This window comes from Aquarana catesbeiana, linkage group LG10, assembly GCF_042186555.1.
Source record: "Aquarana catesbeiana isolate 2022-GZ linkage group LG10, ASM4218655v1, whole genome shotgun sequence".
Classification (NCBI taxonomy): domain Eukaryota; kingdom Metazoa; phylum Chordata; class Amphibia; order Anura; family Ranidae; genus Aquarana; species Aquarana catesbeiana.
Window position 1 is genome coordinate 64,867,820 of NC_133333.1, and position 18,027 is coordinate 64,885,846.

Consider the following 18,027-nt stretch of genomic DNA (forward strand, 5'->3'; position numbering starts at 1 on the left):
AACCCCAGGCCAACCAGACAACCTGGAGCTCAGTGAAAACAACCTAGAGCCCACCTGAACAGCAAAAAACCCATTCACAAGGGAAAAAACCCTCTAGACCGCAGCCTGTAGGACCTTGCAGCCAAATAAAGCATCCGCAGATGCCAGCACATCCACTTTGTAAAATTTTGTAAATGTGTGCACCGATGACCAGGTGATACCCGACTGAAGTAATCCGCCTGCCAGTTGTTCACTCCCGGAATGTGAACGGCGGAGATGGCTTGGACGAAACATTCTGCCCACCGTAGAATGCCGGCTACTTCCAGGCCGGCTAACATACTCCTCGTTCCTCCATGGTGGTTGACATAGGCCACCGCTGTGGCATTATTTGACTGGATCCATATCGGGAGCCCCTGAAGCTGATCCGTCCAATGATCCAGACAGTCTGATCGCCAGAGTTCCAAGATGTTGATAGGTAGCCTGGATTCCTCCAGTGACCCTGAGCCTAGCCCAGGCCCAGGACTCCCCCTTATCCGGACAGACTGGCATCGGTGGTGACCACCGTCCAGTACAGCAGGAGAAAGTATTTCTCCTGCCGAAGAGCCGGGGAACAAAGCCACCAGATCAGGGACCCTTTGGCTCCTTGACTTAGCCGAATCTGACTGTCTAGAGACTTGGCACATTTGTCCCATTTTAACAAGATTTCCCTTTGCAGGGGTCTCGTATGAAACTGAGCAAACGGGACCGCCTCGAACGTAGACACCATCAGGCCCAGTACCTGCATGCAAGTCCACAGGGAGACCCCACCTGCTGGACAGCAGCAAGCGGGCTGCGGCCTGTAATTTCTGGAGTTTGTCCTGTGGAAGGACCACTCTGGCCCGAGCGGAATCCAGAGTCAGACCCAGATAAACCAATTTCCAAACTGGGGTCAATGCAGACTTGGTAATTTATCAGCCTAAAATCTGCCAGAGTCTGAACAGTGATCTCCACGTCGCCCCTTGGGGCCGCTGAGGACTCTGCCCGCAGCAGAAGGTCGTCCAGATAGCCCAGAACAGAAATTCCCCGCTGGCGCAGCAGTGCCAGAACCTAGGCCAACACTTTGGTGAAGACCTGAAGAGCGGAGGCGAGACCAAAGGGTAACGCCGCAAACTGATAATGCTCCTCTCCCACAGCAAAGCGGAGGAACCGCTGGTGCTGTGCACAAATCGGAATGTGCAGGTAGGCATCCTTGATGTCGATGGAGATAAGAAAGTCCTTTTGATGAAGAGATGCCACCACGGAGCGAATGGACTCCATTCTGAACGTCCGCACCTGCACATAGCGGTTCAGGCCTTGAGGTCCAGAATCGGACGTACTGTACCCTCCTTTTTGGGGATCGTAAATAGGTTTGAATAAAAGCCCTGGAAATGTTCCAACACTGGAACCAGGACAATCCCCCCCTGAAGCGACAAGCCTTGTACCACGCCCCGGGGGGGTTACAAGTGGTCTGGAGACAGATGCAGATTGGACGGAAAAAAATCTGGAACTCTATCTTCTAATCAGACAGAGTCACTTTGAGGACCCACTTGTCGTTTATCAGAGAAACTGGAAGCCAGAAGTCCCCCCACCCTCACTGCGGGTGAGGGCGCCTCTTCATGCTGAAGGAGCCTTATTTGAGGGTCTGGAGAAACCCGCTCTCTGTTTACCCTACCAGGACCGCTTAGAACCTCCCGAGGGGGGCTTGAAAGACTTTGAGCCTTTGTCAGTGGACCCTGAGGGACGAAAAAAACCTTTTGTGTGCCGAGAAGGAAGGGCCAGGCTTGCAGCTTGGCACCTTCCCTTTGACTGTGGAAGAAAAGTACTCTTCCCCCCTGTGACATTCTGAATATCATCCAGAGTGGCCCTGAATAAACAATCGCCTTGAAAAGGAAGATCAGCTAGGGTCTTCTTTGAGGCCTGGTCTGCAGTCCAACACTTCAGCTACAATACCCGTCGAAGCACTACCGCTGAAACAGATAGCTTAGAAAGCAAGGGAGCTGCATCCAAAGAGGTATCACAGACAAACTGCAGCCCCTGAACCAGTTGGTCCGCTAATTCCGTGAAGGCAGGTGGAAACTGGTCCTCTTCCAGGTCACAGTGCAACAGCTTTGCCCACTATCAGCGTTTGCGACACCAGAGCAATAGCCAAAATCGGCCGAAGCGCCAAACCCGCAATAGAGAACAGTGCGCTCAGAGACTCTGCCTTCTTGTCAGGAGAGTCCTCAACAGGAATCATAGTGGTTTTGTTCAACCAGGAAAATTGGGGGATCCACCACAGGCGGAGTTGTCCATTTTTTGAGCAGACTCTCTTCAAAGGGATAACGCACAGTGAAATACTTTGGGATCACAAAGGGGCATTTTGGACGCTCCAAATCTTTATAGACAAACTTGTCAAAAAAGGAGGGATGAGGGAACACTTTTGCCGCGTGAGATGGCTTGTGAGTGCCAAATGGGACCGGCACCTCCACCGCAGCCATGGCTGTATCCTCCATCTTTAAAGTTTCCCTAACAGAAGCAATCAGTGCATCCACCAGCGCTTTCTCGTACGCAGTCACTGGGGCCGAGGAATCATCCTCACTGTCTGAGAGATCTAGAAACGCGGCCGCAGACCCCACAGGGTGGGACCCATTCATGGCAGCCGAATCAGTTTCAGGATCTGATGAGACAGATGAAGCAGGGGAAGGCAGGGGACACCTCCTGCTAGTCTACCGCCCAAGAGCCACCTCCACCCAGGACACAAAGGACTCCAGGGCCGGCGTCAGTGCGTCAACGGATGACTGGGACCCAGGGGGACCTGCAGCCTCTGACAGGGGGTCTGGCGGGGAAACATGCTTCTGAGACTCCATAAAAGAGCAAAAGGACAGCCCCACACCAAGAGTGACCACTACAATGCTCCACCAACCGAGGAACCAGGAAGCGTGTGACTGTGGTTACACACAGGGAGCGCTCCTGACAGGTTTTCACGACTGGAGGACGCAATCAGGCACAGTGCACTTTGTTATCTTTGCTCAATGTTTATTAAATTTTGGTACGCATGGTTTTAAGGGGATGTTTGGATGGTTCAAATAAAGATGTTTAGCAGTATCACGCTATGTGAGCATTTTTGTTTCTTCTACATATCCTATTGGAACTACTGGGAATAATACTGACATCTGGTGGTCGCTTTGGATATTGATGCAGATTTACTACTATTAATCAAGGCTTTTATTGATCTGATTTCTGGTGAGTGAGTTTTCATTGGGGACCCCAGCACGTGGTGTATGGCTTGGTGAAAGGATTACTACCCTCACAGAATACATCTTGATTATTTATTGGTGGGACTCTGGCTATCAGATCCGTGTTTGAACTTTCTGAAATAGATTAAGAAAGAGACCCTGTTTAATTGGGGTGCACAGCGCTGCTGCAATACTGAAGAGACACTTTATATATTTATAATTGTGTATTTATATATTTATCTAATTTAATTGATTCATTATTGCCTATATACATGTTCTACTATTTAAGCAGCTGCTACTAGTTATATAATTATTTATGTGCCGCACATACACCGTTAGAATATTGTACTAAGCGCAGAGCATTGTTGTTTTTTTGGGACGGGCATATACAACTTACTCCTGACTAGGCAGAAAAAAACTGAAGGCTTGTAGCAGAGAGTGGGGTGTATATCACCGAGGACTGCCCATGGGCATGGCCAAGTCTTTCGTCTGTCTAGTGTCCTAGTCCTGTAGGGGGTGATATAACCCTATGATTCTGAACAAAGACGGCTGTGTCTGTTAATGAACGAAAGAAAAAATGAACCGTTCAAAAGACTCATTACGTCTCATAGATTATACGTTGGGGTATTAGCTTTCCAAAATTGGGTCATTTTATGGGTGTCCTGGTGCTCCTTCAAAAGTGTAATAGCTAGTCAACAAGTTAGATGTGTAATTTATGCTCCTAGAACACCTGATGGTGCTCCCTGCATATTGAGCCTCTGTATGTGGCCAGGCAGTGAAAAAGTCCCACACATGTGGTATTGTCATACTCAGGAGGAGTAGCAGAATGTATTTTGGGGTGTCATTTGTGGTATGCACATGCCATGTGAGAAATGACCTATTACAATGACAATTTTGTGGGGGGAAAAAAATATATCATAATTTTGCAAAGAATTGTGGGAAAAAATTGACCACTTCAAAAAACTCACCATGCCTCTTACTAAATACATTGGAATGTCTACTTTCCAAAAAGGGGTCATTTGAGAGGCATTTGTACTTTCATGGCTTGTTAGGAACTCAAGACCCGCTTTCTTTGAGGTTTTGTTTGGTGTGCCCTTCAGACAGGACTTTTTAGCTTTAAGTTGGATACTGTAGAGGACTTCCAGACGCAACCTGAGAGCTCCAGGGACAAGGAGTACCTTTAGACCCTGCAGAGGGCTAAATCTGCTGGCGCATATGACCTTGCTGTTTCGGGAGTCCACCAGTTCCGGTAAGAGTCCCCACACACTGAGTGGGTTCTTTCTATTCAAGAAACTCCTATCTCCTTGGTGACAGTGGAAGTGACCTAGAATACATCACCCCATTGGAACCACTCCCTTTCACACTGTGGAATCTTTTTTTGTGTGGAGTCAATTTTTCACCTCTCTTTATGAAGAGTCCTTATATACAGACTTATATTTGTACCTCACTTGCATTTTATTTCATTTTCTGTGATCACTCACGTTATATATGAGCACAACCTATTTATCTACGATCAAATACCACCAAAAGAAAGCTATTTGTATGAAAAAAAAGGACAAAAAAAATTTGGGTACAGTTTTGCATGACTGAGTAATTGTCATTCAAAGTGTGAGCTTTGAAAGCTGAAAATTGGTCTGGGCAGGAGGGGGGTTTAAGTGCCCAGCAAGTGGTTAAACTTCCATCTACATTTTCTTGATGATTTCCTCTCAGTGATTACAAAACAGCACATGTTTTGGTGCTGCAAAAATGGCAGTTTCTGAGCTGCAACTTTAATTCCTTACTTTTGCGAGGTTCGTCTGAGGCGCTCTGTGTCACTGTCTCTCTTGTGTTTGGCGATATTCACCAGGTAGTTCTCCTTCTGAACAGCCTCCCATGTTAGCATCCTGCTATCTAGAGGCTCCTTCAATTCCAACACTACAAAACAAAATGTTACTTACTGGCATGTGTTCAATGCTAGGGTTTAAAGTAAAAAGAAACCTCAGTCAGTCTCAATCTGTTCACTCATTCTTCTGAATTCACCAAAACACAGAAATCAGCATCTTGTTTAGAAATATATTTTTTAAATGATCACTCTTGTGGTGTTGATGTAGTATTGTGACTGTTATGCCCTGTACACATGGTCGGACATTGATCGGACATTCCGACAACAAAATCCATGGATTTTTTCCAACGGATGTTGGCTCAAACTTGTCTTGCATACACACGGTCACACAAAGTTGTCGGAAAATCCGATCATTCTGAACGCGGTGGCGTAAAACACGTACGTCGGGACTATAAACGGGGCAGTAGCCAATAGCTTTCATCTCAATTTATTCTGAGCATGCGTGGCACTTTGTGCGTCGGATTTGTGTACACAGGATCAGAATTTCTGATGACGTGTACAGGGCATAAGACTAGGATCACACAAGCCAAACCTCTAAAAAGCGATCTGCAGTGGATCATTTGTCAGAGTGCTGCTAAGCAGCCACTGTCAGGTGTTCAGGAGGCAATCCCATCACCTCCTGAATGCCTGTTTTTTTTTTTGCCAAGCTGCATTTTATAATGTGGCTAATGCACTGCAACCGCTAGTGTAAGATGAAAAAACAGCACTCCACCTGCAGGACTGTAAAAATTGCTTTATTTAAGACTCTAAAGACTAATCTAAAGCTATGAGGAAAGATTAGCTGAACTGCATTTATTCTCTTGAGAAGGAGATTATTGGGGATTTGATCAACATGTATAAATACATAAGTGGTCCATATAGTGAACTTGGTGTAGAGTTATTCACTTTATAGGATAAGTTCACCTTTGTAAAAAAATAAAAATAAATGCATATCTTTTTGCAGGTAAAAAATGTGCATTTGAAAAAAATGTTTTAGGTGCCTGCAAAGCCTTGCACCTGCGGCAGGCAGTTACACACTGATAGAAGCATCAATGAACTACTAGAACGATCAACCATGCCCTGGTAGTTAATTGTGAACTACAAGCTGCATAAAAAAGAAAAGGGAAGGGCATAGGGCTCATCCAAAATTAGCGCAGATCCGATAGGGTTAAAACATAGGCCAAACTTAGCCTCACCCAATACAAGGATCCGTTTACACCGTCAGCCTGAGGTATCCAATAGATCGATTGGAAACCCCAAGGGGTGGTTGTCCTCTGAATATAAATGGTAGCATATAGAAAAAAACAAACGGGAAGAGCCCAAAGAGATTCTTCAAGGAGGACAGGCCGGTGAAATGCTAAATATCATTTATTGATTATCCAAAATACATATAATAGACACATAAATAATGAAATACTACACCCATCTTCAACACATAATTAAAATGAGACTTTACGTCTAGATGAGACACAGGTGGCCACCATACAGTAACTAGATCACACCTTTCACATCACTCTCGCACACACAGGCAGACATTTAATCGATCCTAGGATCAGATCTGGGGATAGAGTCCTTCGAACCTTCTCATTAAATAAATAAAAATTGAAAAGTTACTTTTCATGAAAAAAAATATACTGAAATGTTCGATAGGGACCTTCAAAAAATATCTTGACCGAATGCCTGTGATGTGTGAAAATTTCCTTGAGTATTTTCAGCTATGGATACTGTGATTCAAAGTCCGTTTGCCTAAGCACAATGCTATCACGGTGTCCGTGGTGAAGACACAGTGACCCCCACCATCTACCTTGATCCCCCCTCAACCTTCCTTGAGCCGCCACTCTTCATTGGAAGCTGGAAGTTAGCGCTACAACTACTTGCAGTGCTGCTTCAGTCCGTCATTCTCGGCACGCCCCTGCAATTTCTGAAGCCTCTCAGTTCTGGACTACAAGCAGCCCTAACCATCCCTGGATGGAACCATCCTCACCTTCTGTCCCGTGCCTGGCTTCTTGTGCAGCGGCTGCGGTGATGGACTACTAACACCGAGACTAGATGCCCGAAGTTATGACTACTTGCACACAAGAAGCTAAACGGTGAGCTTTATCTCATTCCTATTAATTACAAGGAAGTATTACCAGCATATTCTGTCCCGTATCTGTGCTAAGTCTCCCCGAAGCATATCTGTCTTCAGTCTCCGATCCCCATTCACAGTGCCTTTATGATCGTTACCAAACGGACTTTGAATCACAGTATCCATAGCTGAAAATACTCGAGGAAATTTTCACACATCACAGGCATTCGGTTAAGATATTTTTTGAAGGTCCCTATCGAACATTTCAGTATATTTTTTCATGAAAAGTAACTTTTCAATTTTTATTTATTTAATGAGAAGGTTCGAAGGACTCTATCCCCAGATCTGATCCTAGGATTGGTTAAATGTCTGCCTGTGTGTGCGAGAGGGATGTGAAAGGTGTGATCTAGTTATGGTGGCCGCCTGTGTCTCATCTAGACGTAAAGTCTCATTTTAATTATGTGTTGGAGATGGGTGTAGTATTTCATTATTTATGTGTCTATTATATGTATTTTGGATAACCAATAAATGATATTTAGCATTTCACCGGCCTTTCTTCCTTGAAGAATCTCTTTGGGCTCTTCCCATTTGTTTTTTTCTATATGTGAACTACAAGCTGACAGCGGTGGTAGTAAGTACTTGTAGTTCTCACATTTTCAGCTCAAATGACCTGGCCAGGTGGGGGAAATCCTGCATGGCCGCTTTTTGTAAAATTGTAACAGCAGGTGCAGGGAGAAGATCCCTAGCCCCCTGTCACAACAGGAGCTTGGGGGGGGGGGTGCAGGAGCTGCACATTTAGTAACATGTTACACCCTGGATACGGGTGTAACATGTTATGAAAGGTGAACTTAGCCTTTAAAGTGGTAGTTAAGTCCACTTTGTGATTTTTACCTACAGGTAAGCTTATAATAAAGCTTACCTGTAGGTAAAATGAATATCTCCTAAACATGCACGGTTTAGGAGATATTGGTGTTTTGGCAGCCGGTCATGTCACCACATGCCGCTCCTTCAGAGCACTGCGTGGGAGTGACATCGCAGCTTGGCCATTCAAGCTGCTGGAGCCCGCAAACCCAGAAAGACAAGTAGGTGAGAATAGAAGCCCTGTCAGCAGTGACAGCGCACCGCTGGAGGACTTTTTTCTAAGTTAAGTATTTCATAAGGTGCCTTTAAAGTACTAAGTCAATTCTATACTATAGATGAGTGCACTGAAAAACTGGCCACACCTCACAGTTTAGGGTTGATAATTATAAACCCCATCCTGACCATTCCCCAAGCAAAGTAGGGCTAGCCTATCCACTCCAAACCATCTCCAATAAACTTGTATGGTCAGCAAGCTTCAAAACGTTTATAAAAAAGGCAATTACTTTTTTTGCCCTAGCCTTAGCTGCAAACATGTAGAGGATTCCTGTTCCACTTCAGTTTTTTTTTTTTTTTTTTTACATTGTGACCGCTAGTGTGGGGAGAAGATCCCCAGCCCGCTATCACAATGGGGAATCGGGGGTGCAGGGGCTGCTGCAGCAGTAACATATTACACCCTGAGTATGGGTGTAACATGTTACAAAAGGTGAACTTATCCTTTAAGGTCATCACAGAGGACAAAAAGGCACTCTTTACGTCTGGAGGAAGAGATTTATCCTCCAATTATGGAAAGGCGTTTTCACAGTAAAATCTATAAAAATGTGGAATAAACTCCTTAAAGATCTAGTACTGGCTAGCTCAGTAGATTTTTAAAAAAAGGCCTGGATTATTTTCTAAATGCACAAAATCTAACTGGATACTAACATTTTTAGGTAAAGTTGATCCAGGGAATATCCAAGCCTCATGGGGGGATCAGGAAGGAACGTTTTCCCCCCAATGGAGTAAATTGGATCATGGTTTATTGGGGATTTTTACCTTCCTCTGTACCAACTGTGGGTTTAGGATTGTGTATATAGAGGTTTTTGATTGTGTGGGGTTTTGTTTTTCACTGTGGGTTCAACTGGATGGACTTGTGTCTATATTCAACCAGATTAACTATGTAAGACAGGGTAATACATCCATATCGCCCAACACTACTAATGTGTTTCAGCCACAAGGGGCCTTAATCATATCATTGCTTAAAGCGGAGGTCCGCCTATCTCTGCAAAAATTAAAAGCCAGCAGCTACACATACTGCAGCTGCTGAATTTTAATAAGAGGACACTTACCTGTGAGACCAGCGATGTTGACACCACAGCTGTTTCCATCAGCTGTCAGGTGCATAGTTGCCAACAGTCCCAATTTTCCTGGGACAATCCCGATTTTGGGAACCTCGTCCCGCTTAAAGCTTGTCCCGATTGTTTTCCCAGGATTTTGGTTTTGTACTGAGAAAATCAGGAAAGTTTTTGGCAAAAAACGGCAACGGCTACACAAAAATGGCCGCCATCACCTCCACAAGTGTATTTCCCCCTTGTGTTCCATGCAGAGGAGAGGGGCAGCCAATTGGCTTCTCTCTACAGTGTACAAATAGAAAATTCTATTGTACACTGAAGCCTATTGTCTGCAGGGATTGGCAACCCCTCCCCTTTCTCCACTGAACACAAGGAAATGTTCAGTCCCCACACGCCGCCGCCAACCCTCCGCTCCGCCCCGTGTGTCTGAAGAGCTCCACTAATGGAAGGACCGGGGCTCGCTGGTGGGGACAGTGCACTGATGGTCCTGGCTCCCCCCTTGCTATGAGCGGGGGGGGACACAGTCACACTGATGGAAGGACCTGGGCTCCGCTGGCTGGGGACAGTGCACTGATGGTCTTGGCTCCCCCTTGCACCCTGTCCCCCCCATGTCACCACCATACCTGCTCCCCCCCCCACCCCGTGTCACCACCATACCTGCACCCCCCTCCCCCCCGTGTCACCACCATACCTGCTTTCCCCCCCCCTCCCCGTGTCATCACCATACCTGTTCCCCCCCCCCCCATGTCTCCACTATACCTGCACCCCCTCCCCCCATGTCATCACCATACCTGTTTCCCCCCCCCCCCCATGTCACCACCATACCTGCACCCCCTCCTCCCCATGTCAACACCATGCCTGCACCCGCCTCCCCCCATGTCACCACCATGCCTGCACCCCCTCCGGCCTAGTCACCACCATGCCTGCACCCCCTCCGGCCTAGTCACCACCATGCCTGCACCCCCTCCGGCCTAGTCACCACCATGCCTGCACCCCCTCCGGCCTAGTCACCACCATGCCTGCACCCCCTCCGGCCTAGTCACCACCATGCCTGCACCCCCTCCGGCCTAGTCACCACCATGCCTGCACCCCCTCCGGCCTAGTCACCACCATGCCTGCACCCCCTCCGGCCTAGTCACCACCATGCCTGCACCCCCTCCGGCCTAGTCACCACCATGCCTGCACCCACACACCTCTTCCCCCTTGTCACCACTCTTGAGGAGATGTAGCTAGACTGCAGCCAACACTCCGCTGGGGACACCTGACGTAAGAGGCACTCCGCTGGGGACACCTGACATAAGAGGCACTCCGCTGGGGACACCTGATGTAAGGAGGCACTCCGCTGGGAATGCCTAATCGAAGGAGGCACTCTGCGGGGGGCACCTGATGTAAGGACTGACTCTGCGGGGGGGCACCTGATGTAAGGACAGACTCTGCGGGGGGCACCTGATGGCATCTGGTGGCAGGTGACACGCTCAGGGGTCCCACTGATTCTGCATTATGATGAGTTGAATGATTTCATTCTATATTACAATGTAATAATAGAAATAATGCGCTTCAATCATCCTGACACCATAACAACCATGGTGCCAGGATGATTGAAGCGCTAACACCAGGTGTTTGGAGTATCTTTATCTGCTGATTGTTAAACTCTGGAATACACATTGCTATTGTGGTGTAGGATCTGGGTCTGCTGTCCCTCCATCCCTCTCCCTCTCCATCCCTCATTCATCTCAGACTCTAACCCACACCCCTTTTGAGCCATGCCCATTTAAGCCACGCCCACTATTTTGCGTAGACCACGCCCATTTTCTTTTACAATGTTGGCAACTATGCAGGTGCTACCGCCACCATTGCAGGTAAGGGAGCCTGGCAGTGAACCCTACTGCTCATGCACGAGGCTCCTCTCCTCTCTCCTACTCGCCCAGCGGCAGGGGAAGGAGGAGGGAGCCGAACTGCTGGCATAATTCGCCACGGCCAGACTCCCAGAAGTGGGGACAGGATACCTGCCAAAGACAGGTATCCGTTCCCCCCCAAAAGGTGCTAAATGTGGCACCGAAGAGGGGGAGGAGACAAATAAGCGGAAGTACCACTTTTGAGTGGAACTCTGCTTTAAGGTCCCTTGCGGCTGAAACACATTAACAATGTTGTACTATATGGATGTATTACCCTGCCTTACACAGTTAGGCCTCATGTACACTGCTGCTGGTAAACGGACTTTCAGAGGCAGTTGGACACTTTTTTCAACTGCCCCTGAACTCATTCAATGTTATCTTATGTGTACATGTACACGGGTTTGTTTACTGTCGTTTTTAGGCAGTTGCATTTATAGGCCTTTTTTTGAAGGCAAAAAATGAGTTCAGACGCCAAAGTTTCAGATGCCAAACACGGTAACCCGTGTTTAGCCAGGTTTCGTTTATAGGCGTTTTTCGTTTTTGGCCATTTAAAAAAAAAAAAAAAAAAATATATATATATATATATATATATATATATATATATATATATATATATATATATATATATATATATATATATATATATATATATATATCTTTTTAGAAACACTTCTAAACGCAAACGTGGCAAAACTCTGCTAAACGCGGCATGTAAACGTGGCAAAACGGACATTTTAAATGTGGGTTACTATCTGTCAAGTTAAATTGTTCAGGAGAGGTTGTAAAAACGTCCCGTGTACATGAAGCCTTAGCCTGGTTGAAAAAGTGATTTGTAGAGTGCCAGCTTTCATTTTAAACTCAATATATACAGCTTACAGAAGCTTGAGCCAAAGCACCAACCCTCACAGCTGGAGTTGACTTTGTTCACTGTGTAGCGCACCCCCTTGAGGGCCGGAGATGAACTGGATTACCCCACTCCTACACAGCCAAGCACACTGAATTTTCACAGGCACTCCAGAGACAGGTCAGTGACTGTTTTTGTGGTTTATTAAGGGTTAACTTGGATGGGGATGGGAAATTATGGGATGCCTATTTGACTTCAGCAACAACACTTTAGCAACATCTTCAGGGGCATCTTCCTATACACAGTCTATATACAGCCTCCTTGACATTCCTCCTGCACTTTACTTGCTTGCAGACTCCAGATGGATCATTATAATGGATCTGACAGGCAGTCAGATTTAGCAATGACCTTTTGCAGGCAGGAACACAAAGCCCCTTGTTGTGTAGCAGTACTCAGTGATCAGCTTGCACGCTCCCTCCTGTGGCTACTGGTCACAGCAACACCATCTCACCTGGCTGCATCTGCCCCTTTCACTAGCCCTCCAGGCTAACTTTCCTCCACAGTCTTCCAGACTGACTCACATCAGCCCACCCGGCTGACTCTGCAGAAGATCTCCCAGGGAAGGGATGAAGACTTGGCACAATGCTGTCTTCAGGGAGAACTGTCTATGTATGGCAGTCTCCCCCCTTTTAAAGGGGTTGTAAAGGTGGAGGAGGAGCTGAGACAGCCGTCGAGGAACCCTAGAAGACCAGGTTCAGAGCCACTCTGTGCAAAACGAGCTGCACAGTGGAGGGAAATATAACATGTTCTTAAAAAAAAAAAAAAAAAAACACCTTTACAACCCCTTTAAGTCCCCAGTAGTGCTGCTCTACTTGCACTGTCCCCCACTTGCTCTAATGCTTCCAGGAAGGGCTTTTTCTGTGTTTTATGGCAGGATCCTTCCAGCACCCAAGCCCTGGCCCTGGCCCAGGCCCCCCCCCCCCCCCCCCCCCCCCCCCCCCCTAGACTAGGGTGTACCCAGGAGGGCCGCTGACAGTCTCCACAGCACTATATCTCCATCTTCCAACTGACTGCCCCTGTTGGCATGGCTCATGCCTATTTGTGAGGTGAACCCTGCCCCCTTTATGGGGGATTGGCTGAGGCCCTCAAATATTTCAGGCAGCTCCTCCTAACCTTCACTCCGTAGCTTTAGAAGTTTCTACAACACTCTAGACCAGGGGGAGGCACCAGAGGAGCTGTCAGAATGAGTCATTCAGCCCTGACTCACTGAACCCTGACCCAGATTCACAGCTCAGGCTTAGCCCTGAGCCAAACTAAAATTTTTCTATACTAACAAAGCTACACTACAAAACCAATCTTACATCTAGCACACACTAGAGGGTGCTACAACTGCAACCGCAAGCCAAGTATATGGCTCGTGCTCGCAGTGCGGCCCCATTGACTTGAATGGCTGCTTTTTACAGTTAGTGCTAACTTAACTCAGCATACCACAATAAATTTGCGGTGTCAAACTTCATGCGAAATGTAAGCAGTCTCTTCCAGCTGTATTTTACACTTTAGCTAAGTGGTGGTGGTAAAAACAAGGACTAATTGCTCAAAAAAATTACACATATTCAAATCATACTGCTTCCTCCTTGACCCACTATTCACAGTGGCTACCTATGTAGTACAGAGACCACGGCTATAGGCCCCAATAGTATGCAGCCACCTGTGGTGTGCTGTTGCCTGGCAGTTTTTTTTCATTTCCTTTCCCCCATCCTATGTGTTTATGGGGTGTGGGAGGGGGGATCTTTCACTGACAAATCCTTTTTTTTATTATACTAATTGTCACATTTTTCTGTGTATTCACGGTCTGTACAAAGCCCCCAAAAATATGATAAACTACCCAGACTCTATCTGCAAGTCATTACTTACTAAAATGTCTGATCTTCTGTGATTCCACCTTGCGGATCTTGCGCTTGATAAAGGTATGAATGTGGCTGATGATGATGAAGGGGGGAGCCAGTGCTGGGCGGTTGTGGTACTCCACAATTAGGTTGTATCGCTGGAACTTCCAGTAGATATCACTGTTTCCTTGTACTTTGGAGAAGGTGTAGCTGTGAGATGAAAGGCACAGGTGATAAATAGCACAGTATGGCCAAAGTCAGGATTATCAATTCTTCATCCTACGTTCTTCCTTGTGGAAAACACATAACAGTACATCTATTCCATACAAAAATCAAGGTGTAGAACTGTGACTCATAAGCTGGGTGCACACTGTTCGAAAATCAGCTGGTTCAGCAGTCTGTTCGACATGGTATGGTGATCTGTTATGCCGCGTACACACGAGCGGACTTTTCGACCGGACTGGTCCGACGGTCTATCTGACGGACTTTCAACGGACTTCCGACAGACTTTCCGAACAAACGGTCTTGCCTACACAAGATCACACCAAAGTCCGACAGATTCGTACGTGAGGACGTACGACCGGACTAAAATAAGGAAGTTGATAGCCAGTAGCCAATAGCTGCCCTAGCGTCGGTTTTCGTCCGTCGGACTAGCATACAGACGAGCTGACTTTTCGACCGGACTCGAGTCCGTCGAAAAGATTTGAAACATGTTCCAAATCTAAAGTCCGTCAAAATTAGGACCGAAAAAGTCCGCTACACGTCCCATGAAGCCCACACATGGTCGAATAGTCCGCCGGACTCGGTCTGTCGGACCAGTCCGGTCAAAAAGTCTGCTCGTGTGTACGCGGCAGGAGTTTTTTTTCTTTCGTTTAACTTGCTGGGTTGAACGAAAAAAAGAAAAAAGCTTGCAGTTTGTACCCAGCTTTATACGATTACAACATGGTGTTTGGAAGAATAAGAAACCCTATGGTGTGGGTCAGTTACTATGTGATAAAAGGAAAAAATAGGCACACAATCCAATCTGGCTGTTCCTATGAACATATATTATATAGTCCAAAAAAGTCTGTCAATAGTTCATAATATTCGTGGCAGCTGTCCCCAAAGCAGAAGCAGTCTCTGTAATTAAACAAAAAAGCGAGAAAGGGAAGCTCCAGAGAAAATGATCTCTGTCATTTTCTCTGGCACACATACTGGATTGATAAAGGAGTGTGGACGCTCTGAAACACGTAGCCAATTATATCCCGATGCTGTGACGTCACCTCTACCAGCATGCGTTCCAATGTGGTTCCTGGAAGTTCGATGCTCGAGGCACCATCTTTCCACCATCCTTCGGGATATACTGTACAAAGCCAGCCAGAGCACAGAGGGACAGGGACATCACACACAGAACAGCAGTCTTCATTATGAGCTTGCTGACTTAACAATTTTGCGTATTTAATAGAACAGCCATTATGCTACACGAAGGCTCAGTTCACATATACAATATGTGAATTGGATGTGTTTTGAACCACATTCGATTTGCAGGACATGTAAATCAAACTGTCTTTCTATGGAGCCGGTTCATATATATGCGATGCAGCAGCAGTGCAAATTCGCTGCAAATTAAAAAAAAAGTCATGTGTGTTTTCTGAGCATTGCGGTGCGATTCAGATGCAAATTCCAGGCTCATTGTCTTCTATGGGAATGCATCTGAAACCAACATCTCAGTTTTAAACACAAATTCGAACCAAAAAAAAAAAACTGCGCCCCCCTTCCATTTCAGGGCCTTTCTGATCTGGTACGAATTTTAAGGAGATTTTCACGCTACAATTTTACACAATTTTAAAAAGAAACTGGTCATGTATGGATTTTAAGGGGAACCGCCACACCAAAATTACAAATAAAAGGAAATGGCATGGGGTCCCTCCAAAATCCATAACATACCAGATGATTTAACATGAAAATGTATCACAACACAGAGTGGTACTGTGGATACACAGCCAGTAGACAAGTGCCACGTCCTAAAATTAGTATACAAAGATAATGAGAGGGGACTTTGGACTTTTTAGGCACAGTAGTACAAAGTAATTTACAAAAAAGTATTTTATTGGTTGAAAAACATAAAATGCAATTATTAAAAACCACAAAACAATCTTGATGCATAGATATTCAATAAAGTTTGCCACTGTACAAAGCCATACAAATATATACAAAACCCAGAAAACTGGACATCAATTCAAAGTAGAAATCCGAGGGTTTGGCTGAACAGTAGACATACGATAATTGTTTCAACTAGAGACTCTGCTCAACATGTTGCGCGTGTCTTCACGCTTCTTCAGGAGCAAAGATTATTGTGGTATATAGTGTAGCTCAAGCTATCAATAATTGTGTAAAATATAGTTATTGGGACAGGGACAGCCAGGGATTATAGTAAAAAGGTACGCAGTGTCCAGATTTAGCATAGGTATAATGCTTGCCAACTGAAAGGTGACGTTAAGAGAATTGAGCTGGAAGGCTAGGGTAATTGAAGGTAGAAAAATCTCAATTGGAATACTATTAAATAGCAGAAATCTATCATGTAGGAATACAACAAAGTATTTTGGATATAGGTATACAGGGGGCCTTCCAGGAGGTTAGCCAAGGACAGTGGAGATAGGGGATGGGAGGGAATGGAGAGGGAATGAGTAAACGTCCCAGAGGTAGTAAATGAAGCAAGCTGGACGTAACCAACGACCGTCAGTGGTATCACCTGTAACAGAATATATAAATACTTTGTTGGATTCCTACATGATGGATTTCTGCTATTTAATAGTATTCCAATTGAGATTTTTCTACCTTCAATTACCCTAGCCTACCAGCTCAATTCTCTTAACGTCACCTTTCAGTTGGCAAGCATTATACCTATGCTAAATCTGGACACCGCGTACCTTTTTACTACAATCAAAGGCTGTCCCTGTCCCAATAACTATATTTTACACAATTATTGACAGCTTGAGCTACACTATATACCACAATAATCTTTGCTCCTGAAGGAGCGTGAAGACACGCGCAACATGTTGAGCATAGTCTCTAGTTAAAACAATTATCGTATGTCCACTGTCCAGCCACACCCTCGGATTTCTACTTACTTTGAATTGATGTCCAGTTTTCCGGGTTTTGTATATATTTGTATGGCTTTGTACAGTGGCAAACTTTATTGAATATCTATGCATCAAGATTGTTTTGTGGTTTTTAATTGCATTTTATATGTTTTTTCAACCAATAAAAGACTTTTTTTGTAAATTACTTTGTATTACTGTGCCTAAAAAGTCCAAAGTCCCCTCTCAATATCTTTGTATACATAACATACCAGTGCTTTGAGGCAGGGGAAGCTCTCTTAAGGATGTGGCAGCCGGCTTCCTGGCCCGCTCCTCACCAACCAGCTAATGTTAAAGGACGACAGTGGCTGATGGCTCCAAAATTCGCATCTGAACCGCATCTAAAATCGCAGCTGAACAGCTGCTTTGGAAATTTGCAGTGAAAACCAAGCAGAAATTTACACCGGACCTGTGTAAACCTAGCCATAGTAGGCGCTTCCCTTTCTCCCTTGTGAGCCAGTTACTAGCAGAAGAACACCACCGGAGAACGGCTGAGGAAATTGAAGCACAACTACCACCAGCCACCAAACATAATCCATCAATGAACATCCAGTAGTACTTTGGGCAGAGGTCACCTTTAAGAACATAATGAAACATGACCCCCATATACATTAGTTACCTGAACATGGCAATCAGCAGATTCAGCAAGAGGATGTTAGCAACAAGCAAGAAAACAACCAGAAGCAAAATCACAAGCCAGTTGGCAAAAGTGTTGGGACATGGGGGTAACTCTTCATTCATGATAGCCACAGGGTCATCTGTGCAGTTGTCAATTGCAAACTTTCCAGCTGCAATAACAAAAAAAATATATATATTATACCATTTACCTGTACATTATACCACAGTTGTTCGGTTTAGTCCATAACATAATCATGTACCATGTATCATGAAACTATTTCTGGCGACAATCAGGGATTCCCTCACTTTGGAGGGGCTTCTTCTCACTTCCGGTT

General features: G+C 45.5%; 1 protein-coding gene across 2 annotated transcripts in view; it reads right to left on the reverse strand.

The window, feature by feature from the left end:
• The window catches only part of TRPM4 (transient receptor potential cation channel subfamily M member 4), a 604,715-nt gene that overhangs the window by 47,914 nt on the left and 538,774 nt on the right, over window positions 1-18,027 (reverse strand). For both annotated transcript variants that reach the window (XM_073602273.1, XM_073602274.1), the window contains exons 20-22: window positions 17,694-17,862; window positions 13,984-14,165; window positions 4,994-5,126 (exon numbers count right to left, since the gene is read on the reverse strand). In XM_073602273.1, coding sequence (XP_073458374.1) covers window positions 4,994-5,126; window positions 13,984-14,165; window positions 17,694-17,862 — 484 coding nt within the window. The remainder of the gene's footprint in view (window positions 1-4,993; window positions 5,127-13,983; window positions 14,166-17,693; window positions 17,863-18,027) is intronic.